The sequence below is a fragment of the Schistocerca serialis genome, chromosome 9 (genome assembly GCF_023864345.2).
Source record: "Schistocerca serialis cubense isolate TAMUIC-IGC-003099 chromosome 9, iqSchSeri2.2, whole genome shotgun sequence".
In the NCBI taxonomy this organism is placed as follows: domain Eukaryota; kingdom Metazoa; phylum Arthropoda; class Insecta; order Orthoptera; family Acrididae; genus Schistocerca; species Schistocerca serialis.
Genome location: NC_064646.1, coordinates 102,316,834 through 102,336,608, shown reverse-complemented (window position 1 = coordinate 102,336,608; position 19,775 = coordinate 102,316,834). Strand labels below are relative to the sequence as shown.

Below are 19,775 nucleotides of genomic sequence, written 5' to 3'. Positions count from 1 at the left end.
CAACACGTGGGGCGTGAGGTCTCCACAGTACATCGATGTTGTCGCCAGTGGTCGGCGGAAGGTGCACGTGACCGTCGACCTGGGACCGGACCGCAGCGACGCACGGATGCACGCCAAGACCGTAGGATCCTACGCAGTGCCGTAGGGGACCGCACCGCCACTTCCCAGCAAATTAGGGACACTGTTGCTCCTGGGGTATCGGCGAGGACCATTCGCAACCGTCTCCATGAAGCTGGGCTACGGTCCCGCACACCGTTTGGCCGTCTTCCGCTCACGCCCCAACATCGTGCAGCCCGCCTCCAGTGGTGTCGCGACAGGCGTGAATGGAGGGACGAATGGAGACGTGTCGTCTTCAGCGATGAGAGTCGCTTCTGCCTTGGTGCCAATGATGGTCGTATGCGTGTTTGGCGCCGTGCAGGTGAGCGCCACAATCAGGACTGCATACGACCGAGGCACACAGGGCCAACACCCGGCATCATGGTGTGGGGAGCGATCACCTACACTGGCCGTACACCACTGGTGATCGTCGAGGGGACACTGAATAGTGCACGGTACATCCAAACCGTCATCGAACCCATCGTTCTACCATTCCTAGACCGGCAAGGGAACTTGCTGTTCCAACAGGACAATGCACGTCCGCATGTATCCCGTGCCACCCAACGTGCTCTAGAAGGTGTAAGTCAACTACTCTGGCCAGCAAGATCTCCGGATCTGTCCCCCATTGAGCATGTTTGGGACTGGATGAAGCGTCGTCTCACGCGGTCTGCACGTCCAGCACGAACGCTGGTCCAGCTGAGGCGCCAGGTGGAAATGGCATGGCAAGCCGTTCCACAGGACTACATCCAGCATCTCTACGATCGTCTCCATGGGAGAATAGCAGCCTGCATTGCTGCGAAAGGTGGATATACACTGTACTAGTGCCGACATTGTGCATGCTCTGTTGCCTGTGTCTATGTGCCTGTGGTTCTGTCAGTGTGATCACGTGATGTATCTGACCCCAGGAATGTGTCAATAAAGTTTCCCCTTCCTGGGACAATGAATTCACGGTGTTCTTATTTCAATTTCCAGGAGTGTATTAAGAGAATCTTGTGTTACAGAATATGAGAAGGATTTCTTGTACTTACAGTATTATATTAACATGGAGTGATACGTCATTGCCATTTTTACAAACATCTCCATAGCTCCATTAGTCAAAATCAAATATAGCCCTAAGAGTAGGGTTTGTCAGATAAATAAAATTAAGTACATGGAAGTTGGAGAGCGCATAAGCAACTGAGTAAAATCGTCCTGCGTGGTAGCACTGCGACCAGGGCAGGTGGCGCTCAGGTCGCGTACTATGTGCCGATTGGGGTACTGAAGCAACATGTAAAATATAAATATTAATTGCGTCCTTAGATAGAGTGATAGTAAATAAAAGGAAAGCATTTAACATTCCCATTATAACAATGTGGGAGCCTTAGAAACAATAACGTAGAAACATATTTCAAAAAGGTAGGTGGCGCATACGCCATGAGTTACATGCAGTGGCATATACAGCCAAAATAAAATTATATTACCATATTAGTGAAGCACATGGAACGTATATAAGCCAAAACTTTAAGAATAAACAGTAATGGCATCTTAAGACATAAATTATGAAAGCTGGTCCACAATCTAGTTAATATATATTCACTGGGATCCGAGGTTTTAGGATAAGCGAGAATTACATGAGGGCCAGTGTAGTGGCAGCCATACATCATGAGTAAATCACATTGCATAAGAGGTAGTGAGCTTAGAGATATAAAAATGCATTATAGCTTCCTGGGGAAATAGACAACTAAGGTTATCAACATTAATGTTATGAATTAAATAGTTCGGGTTTAAAGCCTTCAAAAAATTGTCTACAGGCAAGGTTCAACTGATCGTTGAGTATATTACCGTCTTTGAGCTCTAGATGTTTAAAAATAAATAGATCTTCCCACAGATCTAGTCTCCGTCCTTTAACTTGTCTATGTAGGATAACCGTGTCTTCTAACTGTTTAGGCGTATGGCCGGCTATCAAGAGGTGTTCAGCAAAAGTAGAGTTGTGAACATTAGCTCCTTTTTTACCTAATAGATGTTCTTTATATCGTGTTTTAACAGCTCTCCCTGTTTGACCAATATAATATGAGGGGCAGTTATTACAGGTTAGTTTGCATACACCTGAATTAGAAAACCAATCGTTAGCAATTTCTACTGAATGTATAACATTTCTTTTTAAACTGTTGTCTGTAGAAAAGGAGACGTTACAGTTATATTTTTTATTTAGAAGACGTTTAATCCTATACGAAATGTTACCCAAGAAAGGGATGGAAATAAATTTTTTAGTTTCTGTGGTATCTGCGGGGACGTTATTACTCAAAGTCGAACAATTTTGGGAAATTTTCTTATTAAGCAATTGATCGATCATATTTTGGTTGTATCCATTATTAACAGCAATCGTTTTGATGACATTCAATTCCTTTTGTTGATCCGCAGGTGATAAAGGCGTGGTTACCATTCGGTGAACGGCGGAATGAAAAAACGCCAGTTTGTGCGCTTTAGGATGAGTTGAGTCAGCAGGAATGAATTATCTGAATATGTTTCCTTGCGGAAGATATTGAAATGAAAGGTATTATCTTGTATAGAAATTGTTAAATCTAGAAAATTAAGCTCACGTTTATCATTTTGAAGTTCTTTTGTGAAGGAAATTTTTTCATGTAAACCATTGAAAGTGTTGAAGAGCTGCTCTAACTCATGGTCAGTGCCATCAAAAGCAATGAAAATGTCGTCCACATAACGTGCATAATAGCGGATTTTTTGGTGTAATTCTGAACTAGAATTGAAAAATGCTGTTTCCAGGGCGTTAATGAAAACCTCTGCTAGAATACCGGCGAGGGGGCTGCCCATTGCTAGACCATCTGGCTGTATATACATTTTCCCATTAAATGTGAAATAATTGTATTTTAATATGACCTTAAGCAAACCAATAAGTTCAGCAATCTGAGTTTCACTTAGTTTTTTATGCTTAAAAAGATTTTCTTTTACAAGGTCTATGGTTTCATCAACCGGGACATTTGTATAGAGGCTGACGATGTCGAAGGACACCAGTCTAGTGTCAGGTGTACATTTTACAGATTGAATATTGTTAATTAATTCCTTACTATTTTTTATAGAAAAGTTATTTTCAAATGTGAAAGCATCTTTAATTTTAAAATGGAGGCGCCTAGCAAGAGTGTGATGTGGACTGCCTATACCATTCACTACAGGGCGGATCGGATGATTTTGTTTGTGTAGTTTAAACTGGCTTCTGAGTACGGGTGGTTTCGGGTTCATATTTATAACCCCTATCTTTTGAAACTTATTAAACAGGCTGACGGAATTAGAGTACGCCGGATTTCATTTTGCAGTTCAGCAGTAGGATCTACGGTAACCTCAGTGATGTCGTTTTCCTCAAAAAACTTTACAGTTTTCTCTATATATTCATTTTTATAAGCCACGACAACGGTGTTACCTTTGTCACTCTTAGTGACTAAGGCGTCGTGTTCTCTAAGTTTATGATTAATGCTTTTTATGCTAAGTTTATGATTAATGCCACAGATACCACAGAAACTAAAAAATTTATTTCCATCCCTTTCTTGGGTAACATTTCGTATAGGATTAAACGTCTTCTAAATAAAAAATATAACTGTAACGTCTCCTTTTCTACAGACAACAGTTTAAAAAGAAATGTTATACATTCAGTAGAAATTGCTAACGATTGGTTTTCTAATTCAGGTGTATACAAACTAACCTGTAATAACTGCCCCTCATATTATATTGGTCAAACAGGGAGAGCTGTTAAAACACGATATAAAGAACATCTATTAGGTAAAAAAGGAGCTAATGTTCACAACTCTACTTTTGCTGAACACCTCTTGATAGCCGGCCATACGCCTAAACAGTTAGAAGACACGGTTATCCTACATAGACAAGTTAAAGGACGGAGACTAGATCTGTGGGAAGATCTATTTATTTTTAAACATCTAGAGCTCAAAGACGGTAATATACTCAACGATCAGTTGAACCTTGCCTGTAGACAATTTTTTGAAGGCTTTAAACCCGTACTATTTAATTCATAACATTAATGTTGATAACCTTAGTTGTCTATTTCCTCAGGAAGCTATAATGCATTTTTATATCTCTAAGCTCACTACCTCTTATGCAATGTGATTTACTCATGATGTATGGCTGCCACTACACTGGCCCTCATGTAATTCTCGCTTATCCTAAAACCTCGGATCCCAGTGAATATATATTAACTAGATTGTGGACCAGATTTCATAATTTATGTCTTAAGATGCCATTACTGTTTATTCTTAAAGTTTTGACTTATATACGTTCTATGTGCTTCACTAATATGGTAATATAATTTTATTTTGGCTGTATATGCCACTGCATGTAACTCATGGCGTATGCGCCACCTACCTTTTTGAAATATGTTTCTACATTATTGTTTCTAAGGCTCCCACATTGTCATAATGGGAATGTTAAATGCTTTCCTTTTATTTACTATCACTCTATCTAAGGACGCAATTAATATTTATATTTTACATGTTGCTTCAGTACCCCAATCGGCACATAGTACGCGACCTGAGCGCCACCTGCCCTGGTCGCAGTGCTACCACGCAGGACGATTTTACTCAGTTGCTTATGCGCTCTCCAACTTCCATGTACTTAATTTTATTTATCTGACAAATCCTACTCTTAGGGCTATATTTGATTTTGACTAATGGAGCTATGGAGATGTTTGTAAAAATGGCAATGACGTATCACTCCATGTTAATATAATACTGTAAGTACAAGAAATCCTTCTCATATTCTGTAACACAAGATTTTCTTAATATATGTTAAACTCTAATCTTGACTTATGCATCTAGAGGGTTGGATCTCCTCCTTCGAAAGCGTCAGATTGCAAAGCCTGGGCTACTCTCAGGGTGGAATCTCCGTCTTCGAAGATTGTGTTTGTCTGTCTGTCTGTCTGTCTGTCTACCCGCTGCTGTCGCTGTTCGTTCGTCGGTCCGTCCGCCTGCCTGCTGGCTGTCCATCGCCGTCGTCGTAACCGCTGCCGCCGCCGCCGCCGCCTGCTGTTCGTCCGTCTGTTCGCCGCCGACGCCGACGCCGCCTGCTGTTCGTCCGTCTGTTCGCCGCTGCCCATCGCCGACGCCGACGCCGCCTGCTGCACGTCTGTCTGTCCGTCGCCGTTCGTCTGCAATGAGTACTCCCACCTCCACCGTCATCTACACCTCCCCCTCCCCCTCTCCCACAGTCACTTCCTGGAGTGCCGCCTCTGGCCTCCCTCCTTCCACCTCCCCTTCCCTTCCCCCACTTACCCACCCCCTATCTCCTCCCCTGCTGTATACCCACACCTCTACACCCTTCCTCCAGCCTCCACACCCTCAACAGCTCCCACTACTACCCCCGCCATCACGTACGCCTCTGTTGCCGCCTCTGCTGCCGCCCCTCAGGTGGTTGGCTTCCCCTCTCTCACCGACCCTGTCGCTTCGTCTTCTGCATCTCCCGCACGCATCACGTCGCGCCGAGTCACCATCGCCACCACTGAACCAGCTGCTTCTCCCGGTGCCTCCACTACGCCACAGGGATCTGCCACTCGCCACCTCCCTCTCCTCCCCGTCCCTCTCCCCTCCTCCCAGCCTCCAGTCTCCAAAAAACCCCAAAAGCGCGTCCTTACCGACTCTGCTCCCGCCACTTCCCACAAAAAATCAACACCACCTCCCCCTCTCCCTGCCGTCACCATGGACACCACCCCCCCTCCTGCCACCCCTACCTTGGCCCCCACCCTCCACACCTTTGTCCTGTCAACTCCCGATCCTAAGTTCCTCGACGCTCGTACCCTCACCAAGGAAATACGAAAGTACTTACCTGGTGCTCCCATCTCCCAACTCATTCCCCGCAGGGACTCAGTCCTTATCAAGTCCCCGTCCCCATCCTTTCACACAGACCTCCTGCGAAAACTCCCATGAGTTATGTTTGGCCCCCACGCCTCTCTGACACCCTTCCTTTCCGCTTCCGCTCCTCATGAGCCCCAGCTTCCCCGTCGCCCCCCCCCCCCCACCTACACCGCTGTGATCACCAAGCTCAGCCCGGTGATCACAGAGGATGAAGTGTTGGTAGAACTGAACTCCCACCCAGACTTGGAACTCCGCTCTGCCCGCCGTATCCACAATGCCTCTGGTCCTACCTACCTCATGCGGGTATTCTCAGAGTCCGCACCATCCATAGACCATCTCCTCACGCAGGGTGCCCTGATATACCACCGTCGCCACCCTGTTGAATCCTCCAAATCCCCTCCCCAATCCTACCGTTGCCAGCGGTGCCTGGTGTACAATGACCACCTGACTCCCAACTGCAAAAACCCCCCCACCTGTCCCCATTGCAAGGCCTCCCACTTTCTCAAGAACTGCCCCAACCTCGCTGCTCCTCCTTCCTGTAATACCTGCAATGGCCCCCATCCCACATACTCCCACAAGTGTAAAGCTAAACCCCCTCCAGCCACCCCTGAACTTACAGTCCCAGTTCGTCCCGTCGATCCTCCTGTCCATCCTAACAATTCCCTCCATCCACCCCCCACGGCCGAGGACATCATCCGGTTCATTACCGTTGTACTCCAAAACATTCACCCTTTTCAGCGCCCGCACACCTTCCAACAAATATCCCTTGCTGATCGCTCTGTTTTCCACCTGAACACCTTCGCCACTTACTCCCACAACCAAGCCCACTTCACCTTCACCCGCCTCGACACCCTAGTTTAAGTCTCTTCCCTTCCCTCTCTTCCCCCCCTCCTTCCCGTCATGGCGCGGCACGAGTCTCGCATCCTCTTCCAGTACATTCGCTCCTTCCGCTCCAACAAATACCTCCTCATGCACACCCTCTCCCACCACCAGGTCGACACCTTCCTCTTGAACGAAACCTTTCTCCAGCCCCACCATTCTATCCGCACCTCCCCCTATATCCTCCACCGCACTGATGCTCCTGGTCCTCGTGCGCAGGGTGGAGTCGTGATTGGCCACCTTAAGCATATTCCCGTCCGGCCACAAGCTCTCCTCAATGACCCCACTGAACACCTTATCCTTAGCGTCTTCTTCCCCTCCCTCACCATTACCTGTGCCACCATCTATGTCCGCTCCAATGCTCCTCTTCCTTATGACTTCATCTCACACATTGACCACACCTTCTCCACCTATGTGATTGCCGCCGACCTCAACATCCATAGCCGCACTCCTGCTGCCCTTCGGCGGTGGCATCAGTTCCTCTCCACAATCCAGGGTGACCTTGTTCCCATTCCCCAGCACAGCCGACCCGAAAGTAACACCACCCCCGATGTTGTCATTGCCTCCGCCAACCTCCTTGGGCGTATCACTGTCGCCGTCCTTGACCCCACAGGTAGCGATCACCTCCCTGTCCTTCTCACCATAACGTCTGCAAACCGCCCCCCTCCAGCTCCGCAACCTGCACCCCCTCCCAAGGTCGTCCATGACTATCGCCGTGCCAACTGGGATGCCTACCAGGACTCCATCTCCATCCAGGTCGAAAGCCACCCTCTTACCTATCGCCATCCTGACGACATCATCCGCGCCTCGTCCTTCCTTCAGACGGTAATTACTGACGCCGTGGAGGCCCATGTTCCTACTAAAACCATCCACCCACACCGTCCCACTCTCCCTCCGCGGGCTGTCCTCCTCCTCCGTGAATCCCGCCGCCTCTATCGCTCCTTCCTCCGCACTCGTGACAGGGATACACTCCAACGCCACCGGCAAATACAGCGACACGTACGGAACCTTATTACAGCAACGAAACGCCGGGACTGGCGCCAGACCTGCACACGACTCAATGCCACCCTCCCTATCAACTCCTCCAAGTACTGGTCCGCCTTCCATCGTCTTACTGGTTCCCTTTCCGCTCCCCACTACCCCCTTCTCCATAACGATCGCCCCCTTCCAGACAACCTCAGTAAGGCCAACCACTTCGCTTCCCACCTTTCCGAGGTCTTCTCCATCCCCGATGATCCCCACTTTGATTATTCTTTTTTCCGCACCGTCATGGAACGTGCTGATACCTCAGTCGCTCCACTTGCTCCTAGTCTCCAGTACTTGGGCAGTTGCCCCCCTCCGACATCAACACTCCCATCACAGCACAAGACATTAAACTTCTCCTCCAGTCCAAACGCAACACGGCCCCTGGTCACGACTGTGTCACCTACCGTCACCTTCGAGAAAGCCCCTATTCCTTCCTAACTGTCCTCGCCCATCTCTATAATGTCATTCTCTCTACTGGCTTCTACCCTGACCTGTGGAAGACCTCCCGCATCCTCCTATTCCTCAAACCCAACAAACCCCCTTCTGCCGCCTCTTCCTATTGTCCCATCTGCCTCACCTCCGTCTTCAGTAAGGTCTTTGAATCCATCCTCTCCCACCGTATCCATCGGCACCTTGCTCAACACCACCTCCTCCCCCTTACCCAGTGTGGCTTCCGACCCTTCTTCTCTGCTGACGACCAACTCCGCAACCTTGTTCACATTCTGTCCCTCCAGCTCAACTCCCGTCACTCCGCCATTTTTGTTTCCCTTGACCTCCAAAATGCCTATGACCGTGTATGGCATCCCGGTCTCCTCTTTAAACTCCAAACCTACGCCCTGCCCATCAATTTTGTCCGTCTGGTCGCTTCCTTCCTCTCGCACCGTCCTTCCTATGTCACCCTCCACAACACCAACTCCCGTATCTATTATCCCACGGCTGGCGTCCCCCAGGGTTCTGTCCTCTCCCCTCTCCTTTATCTCTTGTATACAGCTGATATGCCCAAGCCACCCCCACCAGTCCACCTTCTCCAATATGCTGATGACACCGCCTTCCTGGCTCTCTATCCTACCCTTCAACGGTCTCAACGTACCCTCCAAACCCACCTTAACCAGTTCACCACTTGGTGTAACCAGTGGCTCCTCCATCTCAACCCCTCCAAAACCCCAGGCAATCATCATAGGCCGCACCACTCGCTCCTTTCGCCTCCATGATTTCTACCTCACCCTTTATGGTCGTCCTATCCAACTCACCCCCACCCCTGAAATACCTTGGCCTCACCCTTGACCGACACCTCACCTGGACCCCTCATCTCCTGACCATCCAGCAGAAAGCCCATTCCCGCCTCCGCCTGCTGAAACTCCTGTCCGGCCGGACATGGGGATTGCATCCTTCTACCATCCTCCACACCTACAAATCCCCTCATCCGTCCTATCCTCTGTTATGCCAGCGTTGCCTGGATCTCCGCCCCCACCCGCTTTTACAAGGCCCTCCAAATCCTTGAACGCCATGCGCTCCGCCTTGCCTTCCGTATCCACCTTCCTTCCCCCACACGGCTCCTGTATGAACTGATCCCCTTCCCCCACCTCCTATTGTTCCTCCAACATCTCCGCATCCTTTACGTTGTTCGCAGGGTTGATCCCCCCCCACCCTCTGGTTTCCTCCTTCCTCTCCACCCCCCGCCCCGTTGCCGCGCCTCTATCGCTGTATCCCTCCCTCTCTCCACCTCCACACCCTCCATCTCCTTCATCAGGGCAATTTCCAACGCCTCCCCCTCCCGGATGACGAACTTCGCCGTGACATATACCCTTCCTTCCAACTATAACCCGACCTTGTTCCCCCCCCCCCCCCCCCCGTCCCCAGGGCCCCCTTCTCCTCTTTCCTCCTTCTCCCAGAGCGAATTTTCCTCCATCCCCCCCTCCCCTGAGACCCTGCACCCCATACTTGCCTCTCTCCTTCCCACATCCCTCCCTACCTGGCCCTCTTCTGCGCGCCCCCCATTCCCCTCCCCCATCTCTTCCCCTCCCTCCCTTCTTCAGGTCTCCCTCATCTCCTTGAACCTGGCAGATCCTCTGTATTGATCATCAGTGTGCCACATCAGTGTTGTGTTTAGTGCTGTTTCTCGTGTGCGTCAAGAGGTGTGATTTTAATTGTGTACTGCCTTGAGGTTCGCTGTCAGTGTTACGTTATGTGCTATGCCATCCGTCAACAACTTTATGCTCCAGTCTTACTGTGCCTTGTGTTGTTTTAATCGTCGCCGTGTGTGGCTTTTTGTGTGTGCTACTTTTAAACAGTTTTTTATCTCCATTTTACAGTCACCCCGTTTTTTTGTCTATTGCCTTCCATGATGTTCTCCCTTTTTATATCTATGTTCGCCTTCTTCTCTCCTTTGCTGTTTTTAAATGTCTTCTATTGTTTTGTTCTATGTCTTTCGGCTGAAGAGCAGCGCATATGCTGCTGCCAGCCCGCCCCGATGGGGAATTGAAATACAATAAAGAAAAAAAAAAAAACTTGACTTATGTGTATACCTTTCATATAAACCACGATGTTCATTTTCCTCAGGCCGACTTCTGAAGAAGATAGGTTTAAACTTATCGAAACCTAGGTAAAGATTACTTTATCCTTTGCAACGGGTCGGCTGTTTTTAATCTAAATATTTTCTTTCTTTGCGTGTAAGGAATGTTTCCTGAAAGTTTGGCCGTACCTTTTTGCCTTTTTGCCGACCGCAGCGCCGTATCCTGTCTGTTTACATATCTCTGTGTTTGGATACACATGGTTCAAATGGCTCTGAGCACTATGGGATTTAACTACTGAGGTCACCAGTCCCCTAGAACTTAGAACTACTTACACCTAACTAACCTAAGGACATCGCACACATCCATGCCCGAGGCAGGATTCGAACCTGCGACCGTAGCGATCGCGCGGTTCCAGACCGTAGCGCCTAGAATCGCTCGGCCACACCGGCCGGCGGATAGGCATGTCTATACCTGTTAGGTTGGCGCTTCAGTGTATAAATGCTAATTGAACACCGTTTCGCTGTTTTTTGGATAGCATAATTTCGCTGTAGTGTTGTACAGGTGAACGTACAGTGTGTTAACTGTAAGACGGCTGAGTTGAGAGGGGAGTGCGGAGAGAGGAGGAAGCAAGCATTGGCTGGCGAGGGGAGAGGAGCCGTTGGGGAGGGGACAAGGCACGCCTACCAGTTGCAGTGCTGGCACTACAAATTGCTCGTCATGCTTACACGAAAGCAGACGAACGGCTTGGAAGTAAAACTCGTTTTAAATGTTGTTCGTAAACGAAACTGAAATCGTCATGTACATTAAAATCTATATATATAAAAATGAAGCCGGCCGGGGTGGCCGAGCGGTTCTAGGCGCTACAGTCTGGAACCGCGTGACCACTACGGCCGCAGGTTCGAATCCTGCCTCGGACATGGGTGTGTGTAATGTCCTTAGGTTAGTTAGGTTTAAGTAGTTCTAAGTTCTAGGGGACTAATGACCTCAGATGTTACGTCCCATAGTGCTCAGAGCCATTTGAACCATCTTTATAAAAATGAATGTATGTATGTTTGTCTACTATGCGCTCCCCCAAGTAGTGACACCAACGACACTCTCTTCACGTAAGTCACCCTTCCTCTGCCAACATTTATTAAACGTTAAGTTATTATCGATCCACGATTCATCGAGATAAAATATTTCTCTGCCTGCTTCCCTGAAGATCTTCATGTCAACAGTGAAATGATATCGCTAGTGCACAATGTCTGGACGTGCTAAGAACACATTACTCTTGTTTTCCAACTTACGCCATATGAATCCCATAGACAAAAGTACTTTTCTCAGCGAGACAATACTACGCTTCCAGCCTTTTTTGTCGTGCAAAACTGGAAGCAGTGTTCGCAGGCTCGGCACAATCTTCCGCACTGAATAAAATACTGCTATCGCGTCGCGAATGACACGCTGGTTGAAATCATCGGTCATTACTTCGATTTCTCCACTTCTTTTCCTAATTTAAGAGAGAGAGAAAGATTTATAAGAAAATGCCTTCTGCACTGCATGTATTTTTTTGAATTTGGAAATGTACTGTAGTATGAATGTGTTTCGAAATAATACAGTAACCAGTGGTGTTTCCATACAAAGCAATACAGTAGCAAGGAAAAGTGAAATATAAGGTAATTCCGACGAAATAGGGGGCTCCTTCAAAGTGATCGCGAACAAAATATCTGACATGGAAACTCACCTTTTCTTGCCAGGCGTTTGTGGTGATACGCCAGGATGATTCTTGGAAAACTGTTTGAATCTTCCAATGCTACGCATGCTTTGTCCTGTGTATGTAGCGGCTCTCACTGAAGATTTGTAAATGGGGTGAAGCAATTTTTTCTGCTCCCTTTCCCTTCGGCAACACTCAGTCACACGCAATATAATAATGCGAGCATCTCTACATAATACTGGTTTCCTTCTAACCGTAGGCCTACCGGTAGGGGTTGTTGACGACTCCCGAGATGGGCCAGCAACTGCCTCTTCACTCATTTTGATAATGTTTAGCACAAATGCACAATGAAAACACGCAGAACAGTACAGCGCAAAACGAAGCAGACGACAGTGGCTACCTTGTACAACACAGTCAGCTACGTAATGTTGGCAGCCGTCGAAACTGCGTGCCTACCGAAGGCTCCCGACGTTTACCGACTTCTACCGATTCAGGACTAGGGAGAGGTCTGCCATCTAAAAGTTTACACACTGTAGTAATTATCTGCAAATCAACTTGGTTACCTTTGCGTTCCAGCCGGTCGTGAGGTCGAGGTGGGCTACATCACAGCCCACGGCGGCGGCGGCGGCGAACGCCCGCGCATCCTAGTCCACGAGCTCCGTGGCGATGGGGAGCGCTTTGACTTCGGCGGCTCCAGAGTCGTGGTCCGGCCCAGAGACACGGCTGCCCGCTGCTTCGCGTTCCAGCAGTGGGTGAACGCTTCGACGACGGTGCTGAGCAGCTGCCAGCACCACCTGGCCAGCCACATCTACGGCGGAATCGAGGCGACCAACCAGGTGTGGCCCATCGAGGGCAACGTGTACGACCACTACCCGTACGTCACCGACCAGGACAACCACGCCGGCATCGCTTCGCGGTACTGGCTGTTCTCCGACGGGAGATTCGTCTTCGTACACTCGAACGTCCCCCTTTTCATCGACCAGCATACGGATCAGTCACTGAACAGGCTGTGCTTCATCGCCGAGAACACGGCTCCGTACCCGGAGAGCCGGCAGGACAACATTATGGAGTGGAACATGTGTCTTTTCGACAGTCCGAGGGACGCCCACCTGTACGCCGTCCAGAACTACCTGGGGAAGCCGACTGCCGTCCCGGACACACGCATGGCCACGGAACCCGTCTGGTCGACAGGAAACCGGTACAACACCGCTATCAACGAGCAGAAGGTGCGCTCCTTCGCCAACGAAATCGTCGCCAGCGGATTCAACTTCAGCCAGATCGAAATCGACGACTATTGGGAGACGTGCTACGGCAGCCTGACTTTCGATACGAGCAAGTTTCCCGACGTGCGGACCCTCACAGACGACCTCCACGCGCTGGGATTCCGAGTGACGCTGTGGGTGCATCCGTTTGTGGTGCAGGGTTGCGAGCCGTATTACTCAGACGCGCTGGCCGCCGGTTACTTTGTGACCAACACAGAGGGCAGCACCGACACGCGCTGGTACAAGGGGACCGCCGGAGTCGTCGACTTCACCAACCCTGAGGCAGCCGCCTGGTGGGCGGATCGACTCAAGGTGAGTGTAATCGAGAAAAAAATCCAGTTTCTGTTCCAATAGATTTAAAAGCTTGTCTGTTTTCAATTCTCTTGGACGCCCATCTGGGATGCTACCGTGAAGGCTTGTGTTGTCATATGTCGCTAATTATTTCTCGGTTCAATCGAAAATGGATGTTATCTTCCATCTGAGGTACGAGACCGTTGTGCAGAAAACGTGTTAAAGAGAAAAATCCATGTCTCCAAAAGATCAGCATCTCTACGAACAGTAGTAAGAAACGTACTTAAAGAGTAAATACGGTAGCCTTATTATTATAGTTAAGTTTTCCGTAACGTTTTGTCTGCTTTCTGGACCTGATAGGGAACAGTAATGACATGCTACAGACGGGAAACACAGTCAGCTGAGATTACATAGTAACAACTCTTGTGTGCAGTGTGTACAGTTTCATGAATTGTAATGGCAACCTGTTACATGAAGTACCGCGTAGTGAAGCTTTAATCAGTTATACACTCCTGGAAATGGAAAAAAGAACACATTGACACCGGTGTGTCAGACCCACCATACTTGCTCCGGACACTGCGAGAGGGCTGTACAAGCAATGATCACACGCACGGCACAGCGGACACACCAGGAACCGCGGTGTTGGCCGTCGAATGGCGCTAGCTGCGCAGCATTTGTGCACCGCCGCCGTCAGTGTCAGCCAGTTTGCCGTGGCATACGGAGCTCCATCGCAGTCTTTAACACTGGTAGCATGCCGCGACAGCGTGGACGTGAACCGTATGTGCAACTGACGGACTTTGAGCGAGGGCGTATAGTGGGCATGCGGGAGGCTGGGTGGACGTACCGCCGAATTGCTCAGCACGTGGGGCGTGAGGTCTCCACAGTACATCGATGTTGTCGCCAGTGGTCGGCGGAAGGTGCACGTGCCCGTCGACCTGGGACCGGACCGCAGCGACGCACGGATGCACACCAAGACCGTAGGATCCTACGCAGTGCCGTAGGGGACCGCACCGCCACTTCCCAGCAAATTAGGGACACTGTTGCTCCTGGGGTATCGGCGAGGATCATTCGCAACCGTCTCCATGAAGCTGGGCTACGGTCCCGCACACCGTTAGGCCGTCTTCCGCTCACGCCCCAACATCGTGCAGCCCGCCTCCAGTGGTGTCGCGACAGGCGTGAATGGAGGGACGAATGGAGACGTGTCGTCTTCAGCGATGAGAGTCGCTTCTGCCTTGGTGCCAATGATGGTCGTATGCGTGTTTGGCGCCGTGCAGGTGAGCGCCACAATCAGGACTGCATATGACCGAGGCACACAGGGCCAACACCCGGCATCATGGTGTGGGGAGCGATCTCCTACACTGGCCGTACACCACTGGTGATCGTCGAGGGGACACTGAATAGTGCACGGTACGTCCAAACCGTCATGGAACCCATCGTTCTACCATTCCTAGACCGGCAAGGGAACTTGCTGTTCCAACAGGACAATGCACGTCCGCATGTATCCCGTGCCACCCAACGTGCTCTAGAAGGTGTAAGTCAACTACCCTGGCCAGCAAGATCTCCGGATCTGTCCCCCATTGAGCATGTTTGGGACTGGATGAAGCGTCGTCTCACGCGGTCTGCATGTCCAGCACGAACGCTGGTCCAACTGAGGCGCCCGGTGGAAATGGCATGGCAAGCCGTTCCACAGGACTACATCCAGCATCTCTACCATCGTCTCCGTGGGAGAATAGCAGCCTGCATTGCTGCGAAAGGTGGATATACACTGTACTAGTGCCAACATTGTGCATGCTCTGTTGCCTGTGTCTATGTGCCTGTGGTTCTGTCAGTTTGATCATGTGATGTATCTGACCCCAGGAATGTGTCAATAAAGTTTCCCCTTCCTGGGACAATGAATTCACGGTGTTCTTATTTCAATTTCCAGGAGTGTATCTCTTTATCTTCAAGATCCATGTGACAGAGCAACAAATAAGCCACTGCAGTCGCTCGTTGACATAATTCACTCTGCAGTTGTAGATTTAACGTAATGCGAATTAATGTATCACAGGCATCGGTCAAGGCCTCAAGTAGCAACTTGCGTCGAGTACTACACTACTAGCCATTAAAATGGCTACACCACGAAGATGACGTGCTACAGACGCGAAATTTAACCGACGGGAAGAAGATGCTATGATATGAAAATGGTTAGCTTTTCAGGGCATTCACACAAGGTTGGCGCTGGTGGCGACACCTACAACGTGCTGACATGAGCAAAGTTTACAACCGATTTCTCATACACAAACAGCACATGACCGGCGTTGCCTGGTGAAACGTTCTTGTGATGCCTCGCGTGAGCAGGAGGAATGCTTACATCACGTTTCCGACTTTGATAAAGGTCGGATTGTGGCCTATTGCGATTGCGGTTTATCGTATCGCGACATTGCTGCTCGCGTTGGTCGAGATCCAATGACTGTTAGCAGAATACTGAATCGGTGGGTTCTTGAGGGTAATACGGAACTCCGTGCTGGATCCCAACGGCCTCGTCTCACTAGCAGTCGAGATGACAGGCATCTTGTCCGCATGGCTGTAACGGATCGTGCTGCCACGTCTCGATCCCTGAGTCAACAGATGGGTTCGTTTGCAAGACAACAACCATCTGCACGAACAGTTCGACGACGTTTGCAGCAGCTTGGACCATCAGCTCGGAGACCATGGCTGTGGTTACCCTTGACGCTGCATCACAGACAGGAGCGCCTGCGATGGTGTACTCAACTACGAACCTGGGTGCACGAATGGCAAAGCGTCATTTTTTCGGATGAATCCTGGTTCTGTTTACAGCTTCATGATGGTCGCATCCGTGTTTGGCGACATCGCGGAGAACGCACATTGGAAGCGTGTATTCGTGATCGCCATACTGGCGGATCACCCGGCTTGATGGTATGGGGTGCCATTGGTTACACGTCTCGGTCACCTCTTGTTCGCATTGACGGCACTTTGAACAGTGGACGTTACATTTCAGATGTTTTACAACCCGTGGCTCTACCCTTCATTCGATCCCTGCGAAACCCTACATTTCAGCAGGATAATGCACGACTGCATGTTGCAGGTCCTGTACGGGCCGTTCTGGATACAGAAAATGTTCGTCTGCTGCCCTGGCCAGCACATTCTCCAGATCTCTGACCAATTGAAAACGTCTGGTCAATGGTGGCCGAGCATCTGGCTCGTCACAATACGCCAGTCACTAATCTTGATGAACTGTGGTATCGTGTTGAAGCTGCATGGGCAGCTGTACCTGCACACGCCATCCAAGCTCTGACTCAATGCCCAGGCGTATCAAGGCCGTTATTACTGCCAGAGGTGGTTGGTTGTTCTGGGTACTGATTTCTCAGGATCTATGCACCCAAATTGCGTGAAAATGTAATCACATGTGAGTTCTAATATAATATATTCGTCCAATGAATACCCGTTTATCATCTGCATTTCTTCTTGGTGTAGCAATTTTAATGGCCAGTAGTGTAATAAAATGCAAGCACAGTAAAGCCAGGATATACTCTTGCTTGTGTGGGAGACTCCCGCGTAAGTGACGAGCATGTCCGTTGGAAAATGAGGTTCATTTCGATTTCACTCTTCACCGTGTAAGGTTACGGGGTCAGTCCTTACTTGCAAGTGCTTCCAAACTGGCTAATTATTGACTGACAGGGTGGACGGAGGTTACAACAAAACAATAAAAAGTTATTGAAAAGTTCGTGTATTGAATATCGGGACCTTACACGTTACGGACAACAACCTTGAGAAAATATGAGTATAATGAGGAGAACACCGCGGAAAATGCGATGCTGCAAAACTTGAATATGGACAGGCGTTACTGATAAGCTACAAAACAACAGATGCTAACATAATGGTGGATAATTTGTCTTGCAGTAGAGGCTAAATTCTACCTTTCCACTGGTGATACTATAGAGGAGTGATTTAGAGATAAATTAGAGAGACCACTGAACCCAGCAGACAGTGACGAAGGCAGCGAAGAGGTGGAGGAGGTGCTTGCGTTATCTGTTCACCACACGGCGACGGCGCTGGCTGTGTGCTGCATCCAGCTGTGTGCAACAGGGCTCCAGCAAAAACCATTAGCTCTCGCAGCCTTAACTCAGCTTCTTTTCGTCCCGAACAGTTTGGGTTCACAGAAGAACACATCTAGGTACGAGGCTGACTGAAAGAGTCTAAACAACGCTCAGAACATTCGCCATAGCGGGTAAACGGCTTTTTTTTAGCAAATGAAAAACCCTTTGACTGTTTGTGACACAAAGGTCCCATACATATCCTTCATGTATATCATTACTCAGTTCACATTATAACTATAATAGCATTATTTCTCAAAAACAGAACTTTCTATGGGCATACCTCAAGCCAAGAGCAGCTTAATTCCCATCAAAGCTGAAGTCCCATAAGGCTCAGTATTGGGCACCATGAACTTCTCTGTACTTACAAACGATATCCTGAATCAGTCTGGAGGTTACCTTTCACTACTCTGTACTCACAAATGATACCGAGAAACAATCAAGAGGTTATCTTTCACTATTTGCAGGTGACAATGTGCTCTGTAGTAGTAGCTTCAATCTTCAGGTAATAGCAAAAAAAAATTGAGTAACACTTACAAGGGAACCTCCCCATCGCACCCCCCTCAGATTTTGTTATAAGTTGGCACAGTGGATAAGCCTTGAAAAACTGAACACAGATCAATCGAGAAAACAGGAAGAAGTTATGTGGAACTATGAAAAAATAAGCAAAATATACAAACTGAGTAGTCCATGCGCGTGATGGGCAACATTTGGGAGAATATGAGCTCAGGAGCGCCGTGGTCCCGTGGTTAGCGTGAGCAGCTGCGGAACGAGAGGTCCTTGGTTCAAGCCTTTCGTCGAGTGAAAAGTTTTATTTTCAGACAATTATCAGAGTTCAGGCACTCACACATAATCAACTTCGCTCTCCAAAATTCCAGGACATGTTCAGATTTGCTTGGACATATGCAGGATTTGACGGTCTACACACGGAAAAATTTGAAAACGTTAAAAACATATGTTTTGACAGAGCACAGAGAAAACTGTGCGACTGTGAAACTGTTGCATTCATTTATTGCGGTTTATGTGACAACTCTTATGCTTTTATCACTTTTTTGGGAGTAATTATCACATCCACAAGAAAACCTAAATCGGGCAAGGTAGAAGAATCTTTTTACCCATTCGCCAAGTGTGCAAGTTAGGTGGGTCCGACAACATATTCCTGTCATGTGACGCACATGCCGTCACCAGTGTCGTATAGAATATATAGGACGTGTTTTACTGGATCAAATGTTTTCGGTTCCCATTGGAGAGGCACGTCCATTCGTCTACTAATCGCACGGTTTTGCGGTGCGGTCGCAAAACACAGACACTAAACTTATTACAGTGAACAGAGACGTCAATGAACGAACGGACAGATCTCGAGGGAAGACTTGAACCAAGGACTTCTCGCTCCGCATCTGCTCAGACTAACCACGGTACCACGGCGCTGTTTGGCTTACATCCTCCTTGATATTGCTTATGTTGCCCATGGACTACTCAGTTTGTATATTTTGCTTATTTTTTCATAGTTCCACACAACGTATTCCTGTTTTCTCGATTGATCTGTGTTCAGTTTTTCAAGGTCTATCTACTGTGCCAAATTATAACTAAATCTAAGGGGGGTGCGATGGGGAGGTTCCCTTGTTAGAATTCGTACAACAGTGTGTAAGTAACTGAAAGATACCAATTAACGCTCAAAAGACCAACCAATCTTATTTACATTTAAAAGAATGCCAGGAAATCTGATTCTCAGTTTTAATGGCGCAATCCTTCCCCTTAAAATCAACATTAAATACCTTGGCGTCAAACTGGGCAAGGGGCTGACGTTCAAAGATCACGTTTATGAACCTCCAGCATGATCCAGTTGTCCTGGTGCTGTCTGGCAAAAAGTGCAAGCAGGCTGTTTAGGTTTTTATGTTGGTAACGCCACGTAGTGCTCTGTATGAAAATCACTGACTGTGCTGTGTGCAGTCTGTGACTGGTTGGCATTGTTGGAATATTCGCTATTGTAGTGTTGGGCAGTTCGATGCGAACAGTGCGTAGCGTTGCGCAGTTGGAGGTGAGCCGCCAACAGTGGTGGATGTGGAGAGAGA

At 48.7% G+C, this 19,775-nt stretch overlaps 1 protein-coding gene across 1 annotated transcript in view; it reads left to right on the top strand.

Annotated features, from left to right (window-relative positions):
• The window catches only part of LOC126419400 (myogenesis-regulating glycosidase-like), a 54,598-nt gene that overhangs the window by 11,939 nt on the left and 22,884 nt on the right, over nucleotides 1-19,775 (top strand). Inside the window, exon 3 of the mRNA XM_050086588.1 lies at nucleotides 12,633-13,630. Coding sequence (XP_049942545.1) covers nucleotides 12,633-13,630 — 998 coding nt within the window. The remainder of the gene's footprint in view (nucleotides 1-12,632; nucleotides 13,631-19,775) is intronic.